This window comes from Sapajus apella, unplaced genomic scaffold (assembly GCF_009761245.1).
Source record: "Sapajus apella isolate SASKATOON/1434 unplaced genomic scaffold, GSC_monkey_1.0 scaffold47, whole genome shotgun sequence".
Taxonomy (NCBI): Eukaryota; Metazoa; Chordata; class Mammalia; order Primates; family Cebidae; genus Sapajus; species Sapajus apella.
In genome coordinates, this window is record NW_022436987.1 from 2,049,837 (window position 1) to 2,068,252 (window position 18,416).

The 18,416-nt window shown below is 41.7% G+C and overlaps 2 protein-coding genes across 2 annotated transcripts in view; one reads left to right on the forward strand and one right to left on the reverse strand.

The window, feature by feature from the left end:
- Positions 1-222: 222 nt before the first annotated feature.
- MRPL17 (mitochondrial ribosomal protein L17) lies at positions 223-3,004 on the reverse strand. Its single transcript, XM_032240596.1, has 3 exons — positions 2,518-3,004; positions 2,170-2,238; positions 223-1,824 (listed from the first exon to the last, which is right to left on the reverse strand). The coding sequence occupies exons 1-3, from the start codon at positions 2,689-2,691 to the stop codon at positions 1,540-1,542; spliced, it is 528 nt and encodes a 175-aa protein (XP_032096487.1). The 5' UTR covers positions 2,692-3,004; the 3' UTR covers positions 223-1,539.
- The window catches only part of LOC116525064 (olfactory receptor 2AG1), a 57,888-nt gene continuing 42,460 nt past the window's right edge, over positions 2,989-18,416 (forward strand). The window contains exon 1 of the mRNA XM_032240594.1: positions 2,989-3,066. The gene's annotated coding sequence lies outside the window, so the exon portion shown is untranslated. The remainder of the gene's footprint in view (positions 3,067-18,416) is intronic.

The window sequence follows — 18,416 nt, forward strand, 5'->3', positions numbered from 1 at the left end:
TCAAAAAGCATGTAGGGAACTGTTGAAAGTCCCAAAGGGAGATACATTTCTGGGGTCTAAGAGGAAAAGCTACAGGAGCCCAGCCACAATCCATCTATCCAAAATAAAGATGTGGTTTTAAGGTAAGTGATTTCTCTAGAAGTCAGGTATGACTCCTAGATTTCAAGCTGGGGTGGATGTTCATGCTAAGACAGGAGGAGGGGTATATTTTTGTAGCAGAAGCAGAGTTGTAGCTTTATTTCATAAATGTTTTGAGTGTCTACTATATATCATTCAAAATATAAGAGCTTTCTGGTAACAGTGTGAAGAACAAACTAGAGTAGAGAAAAAGAGATAAAGAGCTCTGCTGGGAGTGGACAAGTATCAGACTAAGGCAGCTGCGGCTAAATAACCCAGAATAGTTCTGTCATTGAAGCTATGTCTTCTACACCAGTGACCCCTCTACCCTTGCTCTTGCTTATTGTCTCAGATAATGGATGGGTTCAGTGGGCCAAATACACTCAGAAGATACTGCCCAAGATAAAATCTCTTCTACCTACTCTACTGGGGATATGGCAGTTATCAGGCACTGCTATCAAGTGTTCAGACCAAGAGCGATGGCTCCTTTCCAAAACTACCACACTACGAAAGCCTCTGAACCCAAGGGAACAGCAGTCTGGCTGTGCCAAGAAAGGGGCTCCCAGCTTCTCACATTCTGTAGCCGGATTTCCCTTTTCTGGGTTCCCAGAGAGGCCAGATTTGACAACAATAAAAACTTCCAGGAAATTCCCAGGAGGGTTAATTTCCTAATTCTTCTCTGGCTTAGACTTTCTTACCCCTTCCCCCTACCAAGAGGAAGGAGCTTATCCTGGAGCCCAACATCCTCTGCTAAATGTCTCCACCCCTTTGGCCAAAGTGGTGGAACATCTGAGTTCTTGGGTCCTCTCCTCCCAGGTCCATTCAGGGGGTTGAAGGGAACACATGAAAGTAATGTGTGATCCTGCCTCAAAACAGAGGAGTGATTGCAGTATCCCCAGAAGGTTCGTAGGGTACTAGATTGTTTAAGGAAGTTTCACTTGCACATTGTCACTCCCCTACCCCTGTCAGGAAGTAATCTTTCTCTAAGAAATCCCAAGCACTCAGTCTCTAGGAGACCAGATGTCAAAACAACCACCTCTGGCAACATTTGGAATTACAGGATGCATGCCCATCTAAACTGGCATTAAGAGAAACAAAACTGCACTAACCAAAAATAACCCAAATTTAAGGACCAGAAGCATAAGCCATGGATTTACTATCTCAGGTAGACTGAGCATTTGGATAATTCTCATTCTCCAGATACCCCACAGGAAGGAAAAAAGAAATGAATTTATATATATTTATATAAAGGCTTTTATCTATTGTGCAAAGAGAGGGCCATCTGGCTCCCCAAAAGGTTCTCAACCCCATCAAGAGTGTCCATTTTACAGCTCTAGCTCCCGTTCTTCTCAGAGAGTAAAAGCACTCCAAAGGCCTGTGATCATGGGGACTGATTAAGGGCTGCAGACTCTTCAGATCCAGTTAAATCCCTGGTGTTTGAGCTGTGTGGGAGCTGTGGTTGCTTGCTTCCAGGCTCTGGCTGAGGTCCTGCCGCAAACCCTGCAGCAGCTGGTTTAGGAGTGTAAGGTGGCTGTCTCTGCGAGGCAGAGGTAGGGGTGGGAGGCAATTCCCTTTATACTCGATCACTGCCATCTTGGCCCGATCCATACTCCGATTTGGGATCTGCAGCATTCTTGTGTAGCCCCCATTTTGATCTTTGTACCGAGGGGCCAGTACTTGAAACAGCTTTGGGATCAAGTCCTTCTCCTAGAGGGAGAAGTATCCAAGAGACAGCAGAGTAAGGCACAACTGCAGAGGCATTTAACTTTACGCCACTCCCAAAGGTAAGGTCCACCCACAAGTAAAAAGACCTCCCCCTTCCCCACCAATCTGGTAGAGTCAATGTTACACAAAGGGTCATTTATAGGCAGTTGTGCAGAGACGTATTCACATCGACTTCAACTAACTTAAGACACAGTTTCTAATTTAGTCAATAACACTGACCGGTAAGTGAGTACCCTAGCTTAATTCTGCCCAGTTCTCCTTCCTCCAACCCTTACCCCTGGGAGCAAAGGGTAGGTAGGATTTTGAAGGCGGATAGGACGCACTCACTGTGAGCCAGAAGTCAGCCATGCGCATGGCTCGTTCGTTGGTGTCTCCCAGCTTCCCATAGTCGATGAGCTGTGAGGACAAGACATCACGGATCCGACCGAGCAAGAAAACAGGCGTTAATCTAATTTCTCTAATGCCGGACCGCAATCCATGCATTCCACTAGCAAAGCACTTCCAATCTACGCCACCCCTAATTCCGCAGCCCTTAACCAGTCTCATTACAGGCGATGGAGAGGCGAGTTCAGCTCAGGGTCCTAGGGGACTCAGACTTGGGGAATGGTTTAGCAGGTTGGTCCCAGTCCCTTCAGACCAGACTCGCAGAGTGGACAACTGGGCCCCGCTCCTCACCTTCTCCGCATAGCCCCTCATCTCGTCCACACGCGCCCATGGTGCCTCGATGCGTTCGTGCCGCACCAGCCCCGTGAGCAAGTTCCGCAACAGATGGATGCGAGACTCGGGACCAAGGCCCAGACGGCGATATACTCGGCCATGGGAGATGGCTGCAGCGACCGACAACCGCATGTTCCCACCTTCTGCCCGCCCCTTGGAGGCCGGAACTGGAAACTGGAAGGTAGACCTGGTGGAGGCAATTTCAAGGAACGCATGCGCCTTAGCATGGAGCGTGGCAAACGTGTTTGCGCATGCGCATCAGAGCCTGCCTCGTTGGCAGTCTCGGAAAGGGCGGAGAAACGGTGTTGAGCTTTTCCAGAGGCGGCGAGCTGGACCGGCTTCAGGCAGAGTGAGCGCTCGGTGGCAGCCGAAGAACCAGGCGCCCCCTAGTGTGGGATTAGCGGGCATCGGGTTTTTCTTGAGCTGCGTCAGCCCAAGTGTGGCATTTAGAGGGATGGGACTCTCCGCCGCGGAGCCCCCTGGGAAAGAGAGCGTCTGAGGAGAAAGGTTGTCGGAGGGTTCGGGGTCCTGCGGGCTGCCCGCCCTACCCGGCCCAGCAGTGGCCAGCTGGCCTGGCTGACACCTGCGCGCATCGTTTTTAACACAGTGATTTCCAGTAGAAATGGTGAAATGGATAATAACGATGCCCTGAAAAGAAACGCTGATAGTGAAATTTTCTTTTGTTGAAGTAATCATTCCAGTTAAAAAAAAATTGCAGCACTAAAAGGAAAAGTAGTGGATTGTTTTTCATTACACCAGTGTGGTTTTTTTAAGGGGAAAAACATACCTACACATTTATGTGTTAATGAACAATAATATTATAATTATTGTTCATTAATATAATAATATTATATGAGCCTTAACATCTGCAAATTGGCAGTGACTGTCGAAAGTGTTTCTTGTTATGGCTTGAGTTGTGTCTTTCCCCATGATTCTTCCTGTCCCCAAAAAGCTATAAGTCTTAACCTGCAATAACTCAGAATGTGACCTTATTTGGAAATAGGGTCATTGCATATGTAACTTGTTAAGATGAAGATATACAGGCATAGGTGGGCGCCTAATCCAAAATGCCTAATGTCTATCTATCTATCTATCTGTCGACACTAGGCATTTTGGATTAAGCGGGCTATCGGGCTTTTCTTGTGCTGCGTCAGCAGAAGTGTGGCATTTAGGGCGATGGGACTCTGCCGCGGAGCCGCCTAGGAAAAAGAGCATCTGAGGAGAAAGGCACCTGGAAGCTTCGGAGTCCTGCGGGCTGAAGGCTGTATCACCTATCTATCTATCATCTATCTATCCATCTATCCATCCATCCATACATACGTACATATATGCAGGCTGGGCGTGGTGGTTCACGCCTGTAATCCCAGCACTTTGGGAGGCTGAGGCGGGCAGATCACCTGAGATCAGGAGTTCCAGACCAGCCCGGCCAACATGTTGAAACCCCGTCTCTACTAAAAATACATAAATTAGCCGGTGTAGTGAGTGGCTCATGCCTGTAATTCCAGTTTCTCAGGAGTCTGAGGCAGGAGAATAGCTTGAACCCGGGAGGTGGAGGTTGCAGTGAGCTGAGATCAGGCCACTGCACTCCAGCCTGGATGACAGAGTGAGACTCCATCTCAAAAAAAAAAAAAAAAAAAATGCGGCCGGGCGCGGTGGCTCAAGCCTGTAATCCCAGCACTTTGGGAGGCCGAGGCGGGTGGATCATGAGGTCAAGAGATCGAGACCATCCTGGTCAACATGGTGAAACCCCGTCTCTACTAAAAATACAAAAAATTAGCTGGGCATGGTGGTGCGTGCCTGTAATCCCAGCTACTCAGGAGGCTGAGGCAGGAGAATTGCCTGAACCCAGGAGGCGGAGGTTGCGGTGAGCCGAGATCGCGCCATTGCACTCCAGCCTGGGTAACATGAGTGAAACTCCGTCTCAAAAAAAAAAAAAAAAAAATGCATATGAAGAGAGAGAGAGAGATGGACATTCAGGGGGATGCTGACCAGGTAAAGACAGAGACATATAGGGAGAAAGCCATGTGACCTTGAAAGCAGAGATTATGGAATTAAGCAGTTGCAAATCAATAATGAATACCAAGGATTGCTGGAGGACACCTGAGGCTAAGGGAAAGGCATAAAAAGTATTCTTTTTCAGATCCATCAGAGAGCATGATCCTGCTGCTGACACATCAGTTTCTTTCTTCTAGCCTCTAGAGCCACAAACAATAAATTTCTGTTGTTTTAAGTTTTACAGTTTGTGATAGTTTGTTATAGCAGTTTTAAGAAATGAAATCACTCCTCTTTATGTGTACATATTCAGTAGACAGTATAGTTAGATTTGTCACTCTGTCAGCTTATACGTGACCAAAGAACATTTCTTTCCTAATTTTAATTTTGAAAAGCTTCTCTAATATGAATCAACAAATATGCAAACAGGAAAAGTCATAAACATATCAATACATTGACAGATTTATACAAATCACACTTCACAGTTACAGAAATTACAATACCATTCATTTCTTGTTTCTATGGAAACAATTCTCGTAGTTTTCAATTGTCTTTGCAATTAAAAAATTTCACTAAGATATTTTCACCAGAAGGTTTTTTGAGCCAAAGTTTTGTTCTTGTTGCCTAGGCTGGAGTGCAATGGTGTGCTCTTGGCTCACTGCAACCGCGCCTCCCAGGTTCAAGCCATCCTTGTGCCTCAGCCTCCCAAGTAACTGGGATTACTGGTGCCAGCCACCACACCCAGCTAATTTTTTTTGTATTTTTAGTAGAGATGAGGTTTCACCAGATTGGCCAGACTGATCTCAAACTCCTGACCATGAATGATCTGCCCACCTCGGCCTCCCAAAGTGCTGGGATTACAGGCGTGAGCCAGTGCGCCTGGCCCACCAGAAAATGTATCATAAATTTCTATTGGCAAAAACTTGTTAAGAGTCTCTTCCTCAGCAAAAATTAGGTAAAATGAAACATTGATCCATTGTTTTAGAAAATGCTTACATTTGATAAAAACAATTGTAGCATCCAACATCATCCTTTTGACTTTTTCTGGCAATACAAGGCAATCATCTCTTGTCTTTTCTGGTAGTCTTCAAAATTTTATTCTTTTTTTCTATGTCAGTTTCCTTACATTTTGTTTTTGTGGCATTACTACCGGCTTTCTCTGCAATTTCTGTGGGCTGCTGTTAGTGGAACAATTTTTTTTTTTTTAAACAGTCCAGGTGTCTTTTATTATTATTATTATTTGCACCTATTGTGTCGTGAATTCATAGGGAATGGGTTCCAGCAGCTCAGGCTCCTCTCCATTGGCTCTCACAAAGTATGCTTCTCTTGGTGCAGCAGGCTGGCCCATCAGTTGAATCCAGGTACCTTTCTCTTTGGCTCCCTTCTTTTTCTGATCATTTTCTTTCATCCATTCTAGGAGGCTACTTTGTCCCTTATAGTGTTTAATGTGCTCCACATGCACATTAATTCTCTTGGCAAGAATCTTGCCCTTAACTTTTTTATTTTCCTTTTTACAGCAATGCCAACAGCGTGCTGAGTAACATTATAGACTCTTCCGGTTTTTGCCCTGGTAACACTTGTAAAGCATTTCTTTTTGAACCTTACCTCATTCCCTTGATGTCTACAATATCACCTTTTTTATAGATTTCCATACATAGGGCCAACTCCATGTTTTCTAAAAGGTCTGGAGAACATACAACTGGCGTCTCTCCTCTTTTCCTTGTTTTGGTAATTTTGGTGAATTACCAGAATATTGAGGTTCCAGCCAAAAGGAAGTTAAAGCAACAATTTAAACCTTGATGTTCTACTGACTCTGTGTTGTTCAATGCTTAGTCTGGCTCTTTGGAGATACTTTGGTGTTTGATTGGCCTTCTTTGAAACTTTGCATTAATAAAAAACATGCTCATAAAAGAAAAATCCTGCAAAACTAAAGTTGTTTGTCTTAAATCTAATGTTTAAAAGCAAGGATATCTTATACAACAGGAGTTGGAGTCATGAAATGTGCCTGAAGTGAGCCTAAAAGCTAATTAAACTCTTATGAATTTATGTCAAAAGTAATATATGGGAGGCCGATTTCAGTAATAATAAAACTCCAGTTTCCTGCACAGCCAGTTCTGCGTGAATTACTCTTTCTCTGTTGCAATTCCTCTGTCTTGTTAAATCAGCTCTCTCTAGGTAGTGGGCAAGGTGAACCCACTGGGTGGTTACAAATTTGGGGGCTTGTCCAGGATTGCCTGTGTGGCTACCTGCCCATGGTTTGGTAGTCCCCCTCTGGTGATGGATGCTGATGTTAGCCCAAGCAGCTGCCTAGTTCTCTTGGACTGGGGGCTGACTCTGGTACTGTCTCTATTGACAGGGCACTGCTGACCCAATGCATGGATTTAATTACAATAGAGAAATAGTCCTGGGGAGATGTCCTATAACTGTAACCCAGTCATGGAGTGTCTGTAGCTGTAGCCTCATTACAGGGTGTCTGGCTTGGTGAGTATCCTAGGCACTCATCTGATCTTGTAGTCCCCACCCAGGAACTGACTCAGTTCAAGAAGACAGCTTTGACTCCCTGTGATTTCATATATGACCTGACCAATTAGCACTCCCAGCTCACTAACTTTTCCCCCACCCACCAAGTTGTCCAAACGCTGATCCCCGAATGCTCAGGGAGATTGATTTGAGTAATAATAAAACTGCTTTCCTGTCAAAAAAAAAAAAGTAATATATGTGGCAGAGTTTGTGTAACTAGTGTTCTCCAAATTAATTTCCACGTATAATACACTATTTTTAGTGAATAAATGTAAAAAGTGATAATTTGAAAATTACATACATATTTTTATAATGCAACAGTAACTGCAGCAATTGCCTAGAACTTAGATTAACAATTTTTTTTTTTTTTTTTTTTGGTGAGGGTTATTGTATCACTAACATTGCCTAGAATTGTTGTACAAGGTGATGATAAAAATCAGATAGACTTTTAGTTTTATTACTATTTAAACACTTTTTACAGACAATTCACCCCTTATTTCTGCACCCCAGCCAGGCAGCCGACGAAAAAAGATCCCAGCTTCTAAGAGAATTTTTGTCCATAACCTCTACTGGAAGAAGGAGTTGGATCTGCTGACGCCACTGCAGAGAACCTCTAAATGCCTGTATCTTACTCTGCAGGAGCCTCTGTGAAGCAGTGTTTGGGGAGCCAGTTTAGGGGAGTGCAGGAAGGGTTTGGTCAGGGATTTAGTGATGATTATGGGAAGCTATTATTGAGTAAACCCCAAACCAACTTCTGATTCTATCTCTAGAATCCTGAATGTCTAGAAATATCCTAGGAACTGGCTCTTTCTTGACATATATTAATTAATTCCTACCCTCAGAGCAGGGTCTTAACCCTTCTCTGAATCCAGTGTTTTGGGAGGCACTGGACAAAGACACAGCCTATCTCTAGTATCTGATGGAATGATGATCATATTAGGTGATCAGTAAAATGAGTTTTTCAGAGTCACCAGAATATTGAGGATAACAACAAATCAAAACACATCCCAAGTGGAAGCAAGAAGCCTTGTAAGCAATTGAATTTAGAAAAATTAACTCTGGATTTACATGTAACTAAAGTTGAGGTGGTCCAGGGTGATAGAGGGGCAGAATTTGGATAGAATCAGCACAATCCTCTACGGTGACTTCATTCTGGAAACGGTGACTAGCTGTTTCCGATTTGGCTTATTCGCTTCATGTGGTGTTCTTTCCCCTCCCTGCTTTATTTCCTTGTATTATTAGTGAGATGAACTGACTGCTGCTGAAATTATTAGGTCCTTCAAGGTCAGAGAAGGACTCTGACTCATGTATCCCATTTCCTCTCCCCTCCCTTTTATACCCACGCTAGTGCTGTGCTTTTCTAAGTTTGTAAAAAAGTTTACAAATTCATAAAAAAGAAAAAAAAAAAACTTAAAAGAGAGAAATTTGATTTCTTTGTGTTTCTTGATGACATCACCTTTACTTAGAACAATTATTCATTCTCTCCTTTCTCTTTCATTTGCTAGTTGAGAATTTTAAACTTATTTTAATTTTTTGGGACAGGGGCTTACTCTGTTGCCCAGGCTGGAGTACAGAGGTGAGATCGCTGCTTACTGCAACCTCTGCCTCCTGGGCTAAAGGGATCCTTTCATCTCAGCCTCCCGAGTAGTTGGGACTACAGGTATGTGCCACCACACCTGGCTAATTTTTGTATTTTTTGTAGAGATGGGGTCTCACTGTATTGCCCAAGCTGGTCTCAAACTCCTGGGCTCAAGCAATCTTCCCACCTCAGCCCCTCAAAGTGCTAAAATTACAGGTATGAGCCACTACACCTGGCCTGTTATTGATAATTTATTGTGTGGCTAGGCACATTTCTTGTCACCTAGCTTTCATTACACCTCAACACTAAATATCTCTCTGATTGTGCCTCTCTGACCTTTCCCGTTCTCTGTGACCTTTCACTACTGGGTCCAAATCTTTTAAAAAGTCTCTCCAGTTTAGTTCTTCCTATGCTTCTGAACTCAAACATGTTACTGACTGTATTATTTGCAAAGCATCTGATTTGTTTTTGCTTTGGGTCCTTTCTCTCATCCTCACTGATATATTTCTGTACCACTGGAAATTGGTTCTTTTATTTATTCCCTGCTTATGTATTTTGGAAACCTTTGAATCAGATAAAAGTTGGGCAATAGTCACATCAGAGGAGACAGTAGCTATAAACTGGATTCATTTGGAAGGAGACTTACTGATCATCTAGTCTAAGGGTTCTTAGCCTTTTTTGTGCCTTTTGGCCAAGACTGAGCAATCTTAATCTTCTCAGAATAATGCTTTTAAATGTATGAAAGAAAATACAAAGAATTACAAAGGAAACCAATTATGTTGTTTTCAAAATACTTTTAAAAAATCTACAAATTGGTGACATTGTAATATGTACTATTTAGAATTAGAATCATATCAACTAATACTATTGTGGTTTGCCACCTACATACAAATGGAAGAAAATGCTACATTGCAGTAAAGGTCAATGAAAATAAAGGCATATTTTTTTTTCCCATTCAAATTTATGAACATCCTGAGTTTTATTCATTGACCCCTTGGGTATCAGACCTCCAGACTAAGAACACCGCAGTTATTTTGCAGGTGAGGAAACAGAGAAAAGCCCTTGTGAAAAAAGTTAAGAGAAGTTTTATTCTTGGAAAGAGAAGAACTACATTTGAATTCCAGTATAGCTCAGTAAATGTCAAGTCACTACCTTCAACCCCACTCCAGGTTTCTTTTTGTTTTTTTTGAAATGGAGTTTTGCTCTGTTGCTCAGGTTGGCGTTCAGTGGCGTGATCTCAGCTTACTGCAACCTCTGCCTTCTGGGTTCAAGTGATTCTCCTGCCTCAGCCTCCCAAGTAGCTGGGACTACAGGCACCTGCCAGCATACCTGGCTAAGGTTTTTGTATTTTTAGTAGACACGGGGTTTCACCATGTTGGTCAGGCTGGTCTTGAACTCCTAACCTCAAATGATTTGCTGCCTCAGCCTCCCAAAGTGCTGGGATTACAGACATGAGCCACCGTGCCTGGCCTAGGTTTCTTTCATTCATTCAATATGTGTTAAAACTTACTATGCACCAACAATTGATTTAGCTGTTTGGAATTCATTGGATAACTGTTCTTATAAGGTGTATAATCTATAAGGAGTTAAACATTAAACAGATATGTAGAAGTGGATTTACATGCTTAGAAAGGAACAATATAGGTTTTTCTGGAATATATAACGGAGGAAATTTAAGATATATGTAGTTTAGTGGGTCACAGAAGGCTTTTCTGAGGAAGTGATGGCTAAGCTGGGACCTAAAGATACATAGGAGTAGGCTACATGAAAAAGTAGGGGAAGAGTGTTCTGAATGAAAGAAATGGCATGTTTGAAGGCCCAGAAGAAAAAGTACATGGGACAGCAAAAGAAACTATCGTTAGAGTGAACTGGCGACCAACAGAATGGGAAAAAATTTTTGCAATTTACCCATCTGACAAAGGGCTAATAACCAGAATCTACAAAAAACTTAAACAAATTTACAAGAAAAAAAAATCCCATCAAAAAGTGGTTGAAGGATATGAACAGACACTTTTCAAAAGAAGACATTTATGCAGCCAACAAACAGATGAAAAAAAGCTCATCATCACTGGTCATCAGAGAAATGCAAATCAAAACCACATTGAGGTACTGTCCCACTCCAGTTAGAATGGCGATCATTAAAAAATCAGGAGACAACAGATAATGGAGAGGATGTGGAGAAATAGGAACACTTTTACACTGTTGGTGGGAATGTAAATTAGTTCAACCATTGTGGAAGACAGTGTGGCGATTCCTCAAGGATCTAGAACCAGAAATACCATTTGAACCAGCAGTCCCATTATTGGGTATATATCCAAAGAATATACAACATTCTATTATAAAGACACATGCACATGTATGTTTATTGTGGCACTGTTTATAATAGCAAAGACTTGGAACCAACCCAAATGTCCATCAAAGATAGGCTGGATAAGGAAAATGTGGCACATAAACACCATGGAATTCTATGCAGCCATAAAAAAGGATGAGTTCATGTTCTTTGCAGGGACATGGATGAAGCTGGAAACCATAATTCTCAGCAAACTGGCACAAGAACAGAAAATCAAACACTGCGTGTTCTCACTTATAAATGGGTGTTGAACAATGAGAACACATGGACACAGGGAGGGGAACATCACACACTGGGGCCTGTTGGGGGGTGGGGGGCTAGGGGAGGGATAGCAGGGGGGTGGTGGGGATATTGGGGAGGGATAACATTAGGAGAAATACCTAATGTAGATGATGGGGGGGATGGATGCAGCAAACCACCAAGGCACGTGTGTACCTATGTAACAAACCTGCACGTTATGCACATGTACCCCAAAACTTAAAATGTAGTTAAAAAAAAACAGAAAAAATTCATGGGAGCCTCTCTGGACTGAAGAAAAGTTCACTGTGGCTGGAGGAATGACTGGAACGGGGTGAGCACTGAGGCTGGATTGAAGCATGAATCCCATTGTGTATAAATTATACTGTAAATTAGTTTAATAATTTCGAACTCTGTCTTTATCATTTTAATAATTTTGAACTCTGTTTTAAAAGGTAGTGGGAAGCCACTGTAGCATTTAAGGTAGAGAAATGACATGATCAGATTTCCATTTTAAATATAGTCACAGGCCTCACATGGCTTTATTGAGCTAAATTCACATACCATAAGGTTCTTTCATCAGCTTTTGATAAAGTTTGGGTCCTATAAATACGTATTTGTTTTTACCCTGGCTAATGACTTTTACTTGTTACTCTTCCACTGATTTGCTTGTCATTTATTCATTCCTACCATCAATTTAAGATATTTAGATTAGCTTTATTTAAATATTTTGTTAATCCTATTGTTAAAACCCTTCTGTAACAATAATTAATACACGTTTTAAACCCCTGCACTTCTAAGTGGCCCAGTACCTTTACCGTTTGCTCTTGATCTCTACTAAACCCAGTCATATTTTAGTGTTGGGTATTTTGTTCGTTTAAGGATAAGCAAACGAATTTTTTAAAAAGACTGGGTGTGGTATGGGTCATGCCTATAATCCCAGCATTTTGGGGGGCTGAGGTGGGCGGGTCACCTGAGGTTCGGAGTTCAAGACCAGCCTGACCAACATGGAGAAACTCCATCTCTACTAAAAATACAAAATTAGCTGGGCGTGGTGGTGCATGCCTGTAATCCCAGCTACTCAGGAGGCTGAGGCAGGAGAATCACTTGAACCTGGGAGGCAGAAGTTGCATGAGCTGAGATTGTGCCGTTACACTCAAGCCTGGGCAACAAGAGAGAAACTCCATCTCAAGAAAACAAAACAAAACAAAAAAACAGACTTGCCCTGTTCATGTCTTTAGAATATGTATTTTAATAAAAAAGTACTTTCTGTTTAAGAATTATTTATCACAGATTTGTAAAATACTTTGTTTAGCTTAATTCTATACTATAAAACTGAAATGGTAACCTGTATGAAATCAGTTGAAATTTACATTTCAAATTTATGCACATATTTTGTGGCCCAAGTCATGTATGCACCTCTTATAACTGACAAAGGGCTTGTTGACAGAATATGTAAAGAAGTCCTATAAAATCAACACAAGATAAAAATGGGTGAAAAACTTGAGCAGGGATTTTATAAAAGTGAATATTCAAATAGTCAAAAAAGGACAAAAATGTAAAATTTCATTATTAAGGAAATGCATATTAAAACTATGTTGAAATAGTACTATGTACTCCAGAATGGCTAAAGTTAAAAAGACTATCTGATAAAATTAAGTCTTATTGAGTATGAGAAGCAACTGGAATTCTTGTACATTTCTGATAAAGGCATAAATTGTAACACACTCTTTGAAAGCTGGTTGGTACTCTACAGAAGTTGAAAATGTATATGCTATGACCCAGAAATCCTAGTCCTAGTATATACACACATACCTAATGGAAATGTGTATATATGTGCACCAGAAGACATGCAGCAATGCTTATAGCAAAACAGTTAAAACATTCCCAAGGTGGAAGTTTAATACTGACAAATAAAGGTCCCCCGAAAAAATCTACCTCCTACTCCCCTGAACCTGTGAATGTTACTTCATATGGCAAAAATAACTTTGCAGATGTGATTAAATTAACAATCTTGAGATGGGAGATTATCCTGGATTATCCAGGTGGGCCCAGTGTAATCACAATCATCCTTATAAGAAGGAGGCAGTAGGGTCAAGCATTGGTGTGAGGCACCGAAAAACTTGACTTCTCGTTGCTGACTTTGAAGATGGAAGAAGGTCATGAGTCAAGGAAGGTAGAAGCAGAAAAGGAAAAAAAAAAAAAAAAAAGAATTTTCCCTGAGTGTCTTTAGAAGGTATGAAGCTCTGCCAATACCTTGTTTTTAGTTCCATAAGTCCTAATTTTAGACTTTGACCTCCAGAACTGTAAGATAAATCTGTTGTTTCATTGTTTTCAGCCACCAAGGTTGTGATAATTTGTAATTATAGTAGGAAGAGGAAACGAACACAGTGGGTTACACATTGTGCCTGTCAGAATACATCACACATAATAGGTACTCCATGAGTGTGTATTGAATGAATGGCCAAGCTTCCAACATGTCTGATTCTTAATTTTGATGGAGAAATTTTACAAATAGATAAAGGTGTTTTTGTCTGTGAGAATTCAAGATCGATGTGGTGTGGTGTGACCAGGCATTTTTCTTGTCTCTCTCCTGCTAATCTTCCAAACCTCAGCTTTTCCAGACCAAGGTCCTGGAGGTGAAGTGAACAGAGCATTGGCTTTGAACTCATCAGGCAACAAAATTGAAGATGAGGATGTAGATAAAAATGTCATTATCAGGGCTTCTCCTTAGTCTATTGGAGGCATTCATTTGTCTGGAGGGAGTTAGAATTTTGTCCAAAAATATAAGACTGAGGTAATATTAGTCGTTTGGCATCCAAATGGATTATGCCATGCATCAACTTTAGGATTCATTCACAGAAATGTAGCACATCATGGTTAGGTAGAAGGAGGCTTAATTTTACAAAGATACCTTGAATTTTTGTATGGTTTAGATACTGGATTGAAACCCAGTGGACTGTCCTAGGCCTACAATAGCAAAATGAGTTGATTCAACAATAAGGTAGTGTGGACTGCTGGACCAACTTGCATGCTGGAGGATGTGGCAATCAACTCAGGGTTCTGCAGACAGCAAATTTTTTCTTAACAGCCTTAGCAACTCAGGAACATTGTCCCTATAAAAAGTATAGACCCCATGTGAACCAGCCAATTCAGCCGCGGTGTTCTACAGAATGTTGAATAATTAGGTGCCCCAGAGACCAGCAGATGGAGCTGCCACAACATAAAAACCAGCCTGAGGCTATATTTCCTTCTCTGTGGCAGGGGATTGCATAACCACAGTCTCTCCATCATACACTGGGGAGAGAAGCAAGGGAAGTAGAGGCTTTCTGAGTTATCATTATTTTATCCAATAGAAATAATAATTTCTGAAGGTATATTTATATTGTCAGGTTAGACTAAATTAAAATTAGATTGAACTAATTGTTTTTTTTTTTCTCCTGCTAATCTGTAGATAGGGATTTGAGAGGGATATCAGATTATAGACTAAAATAAAGACAGTAAAATGTTTCTGTACATCATCTGGGGTGTAGTGTAAGCCTTAGAATCATCCCCAATTGCCCTACTGCAAGGTCATTGAGCGTTTTCCTTGGATAAGGTTGCCAGAAAAGGAAAGAGATCACAGAAAGAGCAAGAGATCACAGAAGTGCATATCAATTTACCTTTTTTGCTTCCTTTCTCCTCTCTTTCTTATCCATGTTTCCTGATCTGCCTTTGAGTCTGGGAAGTTGGAGGGAATTTGAACTTCAATCCATAACCCTCTGTCTCCTACATGATCCACGCTTCTCTTTGTTTTGGAGAATGCTCTTCAAGCAGGAGAGTTTCCAATAAATAGCTCCATTCAGTAAATGTTTACTAAAGGTTTGATAAGTGGGAGGCCTATAATAAATACAGGATATATAAAGAAGAGAAAGCTGGCCCTCGCCTGCACACAGGGGAGCAGGGGAAATACACATTTTTTTCTTTATTTGAAAATTATTTGTACAGATGGAGTCTTGCTCTGTTGCCCAGACTGGTCTTAAAACTCCTGACCTCAAGTGACCCTCCTGTCCCAGCCTTCCAAAGCGCTGGAATTACAGGTGAGAGCCATCATGCCCAGAGGAAATATGCATTTAAACAAATAATTTTTCTAAGTACTATGGTTGAAGAAAAAGGAGCTGAGATTAACATTTTTTTTTTTTTTTTTAGATGGGGTTTCACCATGTTGGCCAGAGTGGTCTTGAACTCCTGATCTCAAGTGAGCCACCTGCCTTAGCCTCCCAAAGCTTTGAGATTGCAGGCATGAGCCACCATGCTTGGCTGAGACTAACTTTTATGTTGCTTGTATCTAGGCCCATGTCTGTGAAGGTGTCTCTGACATCTAATCAGTTATTTCTCAATTTTGCCAAATATTCCACCTTGCATTTCCATGTCATTAATTATATTTATTCTACCTTCTATTCACACTTTTTGTTTTTGAAATAGAGTCTCCCTCTTGTTGCCCAGTCTTGAGTGGCATGATCTTGGCTCACTGCAGCCTCCACCTCCCAGTTCAAGTGATTCTCCTGCCTCAGCCTCCTGAGTAGCTGGGATTACAGGCACCTGGCACCACGCCTGGCTAATTTTTGTATTTTTAGTAGAGACAGCATGAGCCACTGCATTAGGCCTGCTCACATTTCTTTCCACCAGTTTTTGTACATCTTTGGAAGAATTTCTATGTCTGAATTACTTAGTAAAGCTGTGGGTCCTGTCCTGGCAAAATTGTAGATACACAGGAAATGTGGAATGGAAAACTGTCACACTCAAGCTGTGCAAAGATGTATGTTCAGGCCGGGCGTAGTGGCTCATGCCTGCAATCCCAGCATTTTGGGAGTACAAGGCGGGCGAATCACCTGAGGTCAGGAGTTCGAGACCAGCCTGGGCAACATGGCAAAACCCTGTCTCTACTAAAATACAAAAATTAGCCAGGCATAGTGGCATGCACCTGTAATCTCAGCTACTTGGGAGGCTGACATAGGAGAATCACTTGAACCCAGGAGGCAGAGGTTGCAGTGAGCCAAGATTGTGCCACTACACTCCAGCCTGGGTGACAGAACGAGACTCTGTCTCAAAAACAAAACAAAACAAAACAAAACAAAAAAACATGCTTAAAGCTCTATGTTAACTGCAGTGCCATTTATGAGTCAAATTTAGGAGTATGTGTATTGTATATTGCCATGGATGCAAAATTCTATGTTTTTTCCTATGTGTCTATATGCCTAGAAGGATGATCATAAAAATGTTCACAGAAGTTGATCTGAATGACAGGATTTTGGGCATTTTTGATTTTATCTTTTTATGTTTTTCCACATTTTTGAATTTTTCAATAAATGTAATTTTATACAAAATAACAAAGTGTTTCAAAACTTTCATCAAAATTTCATTCATTTTCTTTCTCCTACTTAATTCTTAAAACACTTCATTTCACAGTGGTTCACCACTGGGGCAATGCCAATGTTTCAGGGACTTTTGACAATGTCTAGGGACATTTATATTGCCATAACTGTGAGTAGTGGCACTAGCATTTAATGGATAGAGGCCAGAGGTGCTGCTAGACATCCTATAATGCACAGGCGAGTTTCCCACAATAAATTATGACTCTAAATGCTAACTGTTCTCTAGTTGGGAAATCTCAGAATTCATTACCCTGATAAGCTCTTTATCACCATCTGGTGGTGAGAGAAGTGCCTGCAACTTCAATGTAATTTTAGCCGGAAGCCAAACTAGGGCCTCAGAAAAAAGTTAGGAGGCCATAAGAAGCGCAGCTCTAGTTAGAAAGGGAGGCAGAAACAGAGCAAGTTAATTCATGGCTGAGAGGGTCTGTGATGCTCTTACGAAGACCAGTAGTTGCTCTTGACGCTGCCATTCTGTATCTATGAACCCTACATTATGATTTCCGTTTTCCAGCCGCACTGGGATTCCAGAGACTCAGAAGAACTAAGTTAGATGCTGAGGCAGAAGAGGCTTTGGGAAAACTTTATGGATTTAATGTGGCTGATGTAAGGGTGTAAACTCTACTTGCATCCATAGGCGCCTCCCCAGTACATAGGATGATAAAGCTTTAGCTCTGCCAGGAACAAGTCTAGATCACATGTGGGACCAAGGCAAGGCTCCTTGTTTTGGCTTGATGTAACTGTTACTTCTATTTCACTTCTACTAAGGGATGCATTTGCAAGGCCTAGGCTTCATTTCTTGACTCCACTCCACCTATCCCCAATTTGAAAACCATGTAGAAGAAATATCTGTTCTTACCTGCTTATCAGTTTTACTTCTTTTATTTTTATCCACCAGTTTTCTGTTTTCTAATGATCACTTACTAATGAATTGCCCATCTGGCAGCTATGTCTCATGCTCCTCTCTGCTCCTCTCAACAGGGCTGTGGGCCACTTTCCTGCCTGCTGGTCACTTCTGAAAGGTCTGCATTCTCTCACTCCTTGAAAGGATGCTGCTTTCTTCCTACACATGTTGGGAAGAGGAGATTGTTATACAGCCCTCATTTTCATTTTGCACTACTTCTTTACTATTCATCACCCCGTTGTTCAAATCTATCTGAACATCGCAATATCTACTAATGCCTTGAAGCATGTTGCAGCTTGATTTCCCCAAGAGCAGATGGCGAAACAATGTGGAGGGCAAGATGTTTATTAGAGATCAACACCTGTGAAGAAAAGGGGCAAAAGTAGGATTTGGCAGAGAAAGAAATTGAGCTATGTTGCAGGTCTTACAAACCTTCCCTGAACCTGGTGGAGATCTCTGTTGAGTGAAGACTAACAGAGCATCCTGTGTCAGGCTAAAATGGCTGGGTCTTTTTTACCGTTCTGCTTCAGCGTCTGGATACAGGCTACACCAGGAAGGGCATGGCCTCAGGTGAAGGGCCTCTCTGCAATTGAGGTAGATTGGGAAGATCTGACAGCTGAAGCCTGGCTGCTTACTTCACTCCCCTCAGCTGGGCAGCAAGTCTTCTCTTGAAGGAGGATCTGGGTGGCACAGTTCCATGTCTTCACAGAGGAGTGGATGGGATTTACAATGTACTGCAAGATAAACATGATTGTTCCCATGGCTCAAAAGAAAATCACCAAAGATACATAAACTATCAGGTAGTTTGTTCCTGGTTTACATCTTTTCCAATTTGGATTAAATGCAAATTCCTTGAATTTCATT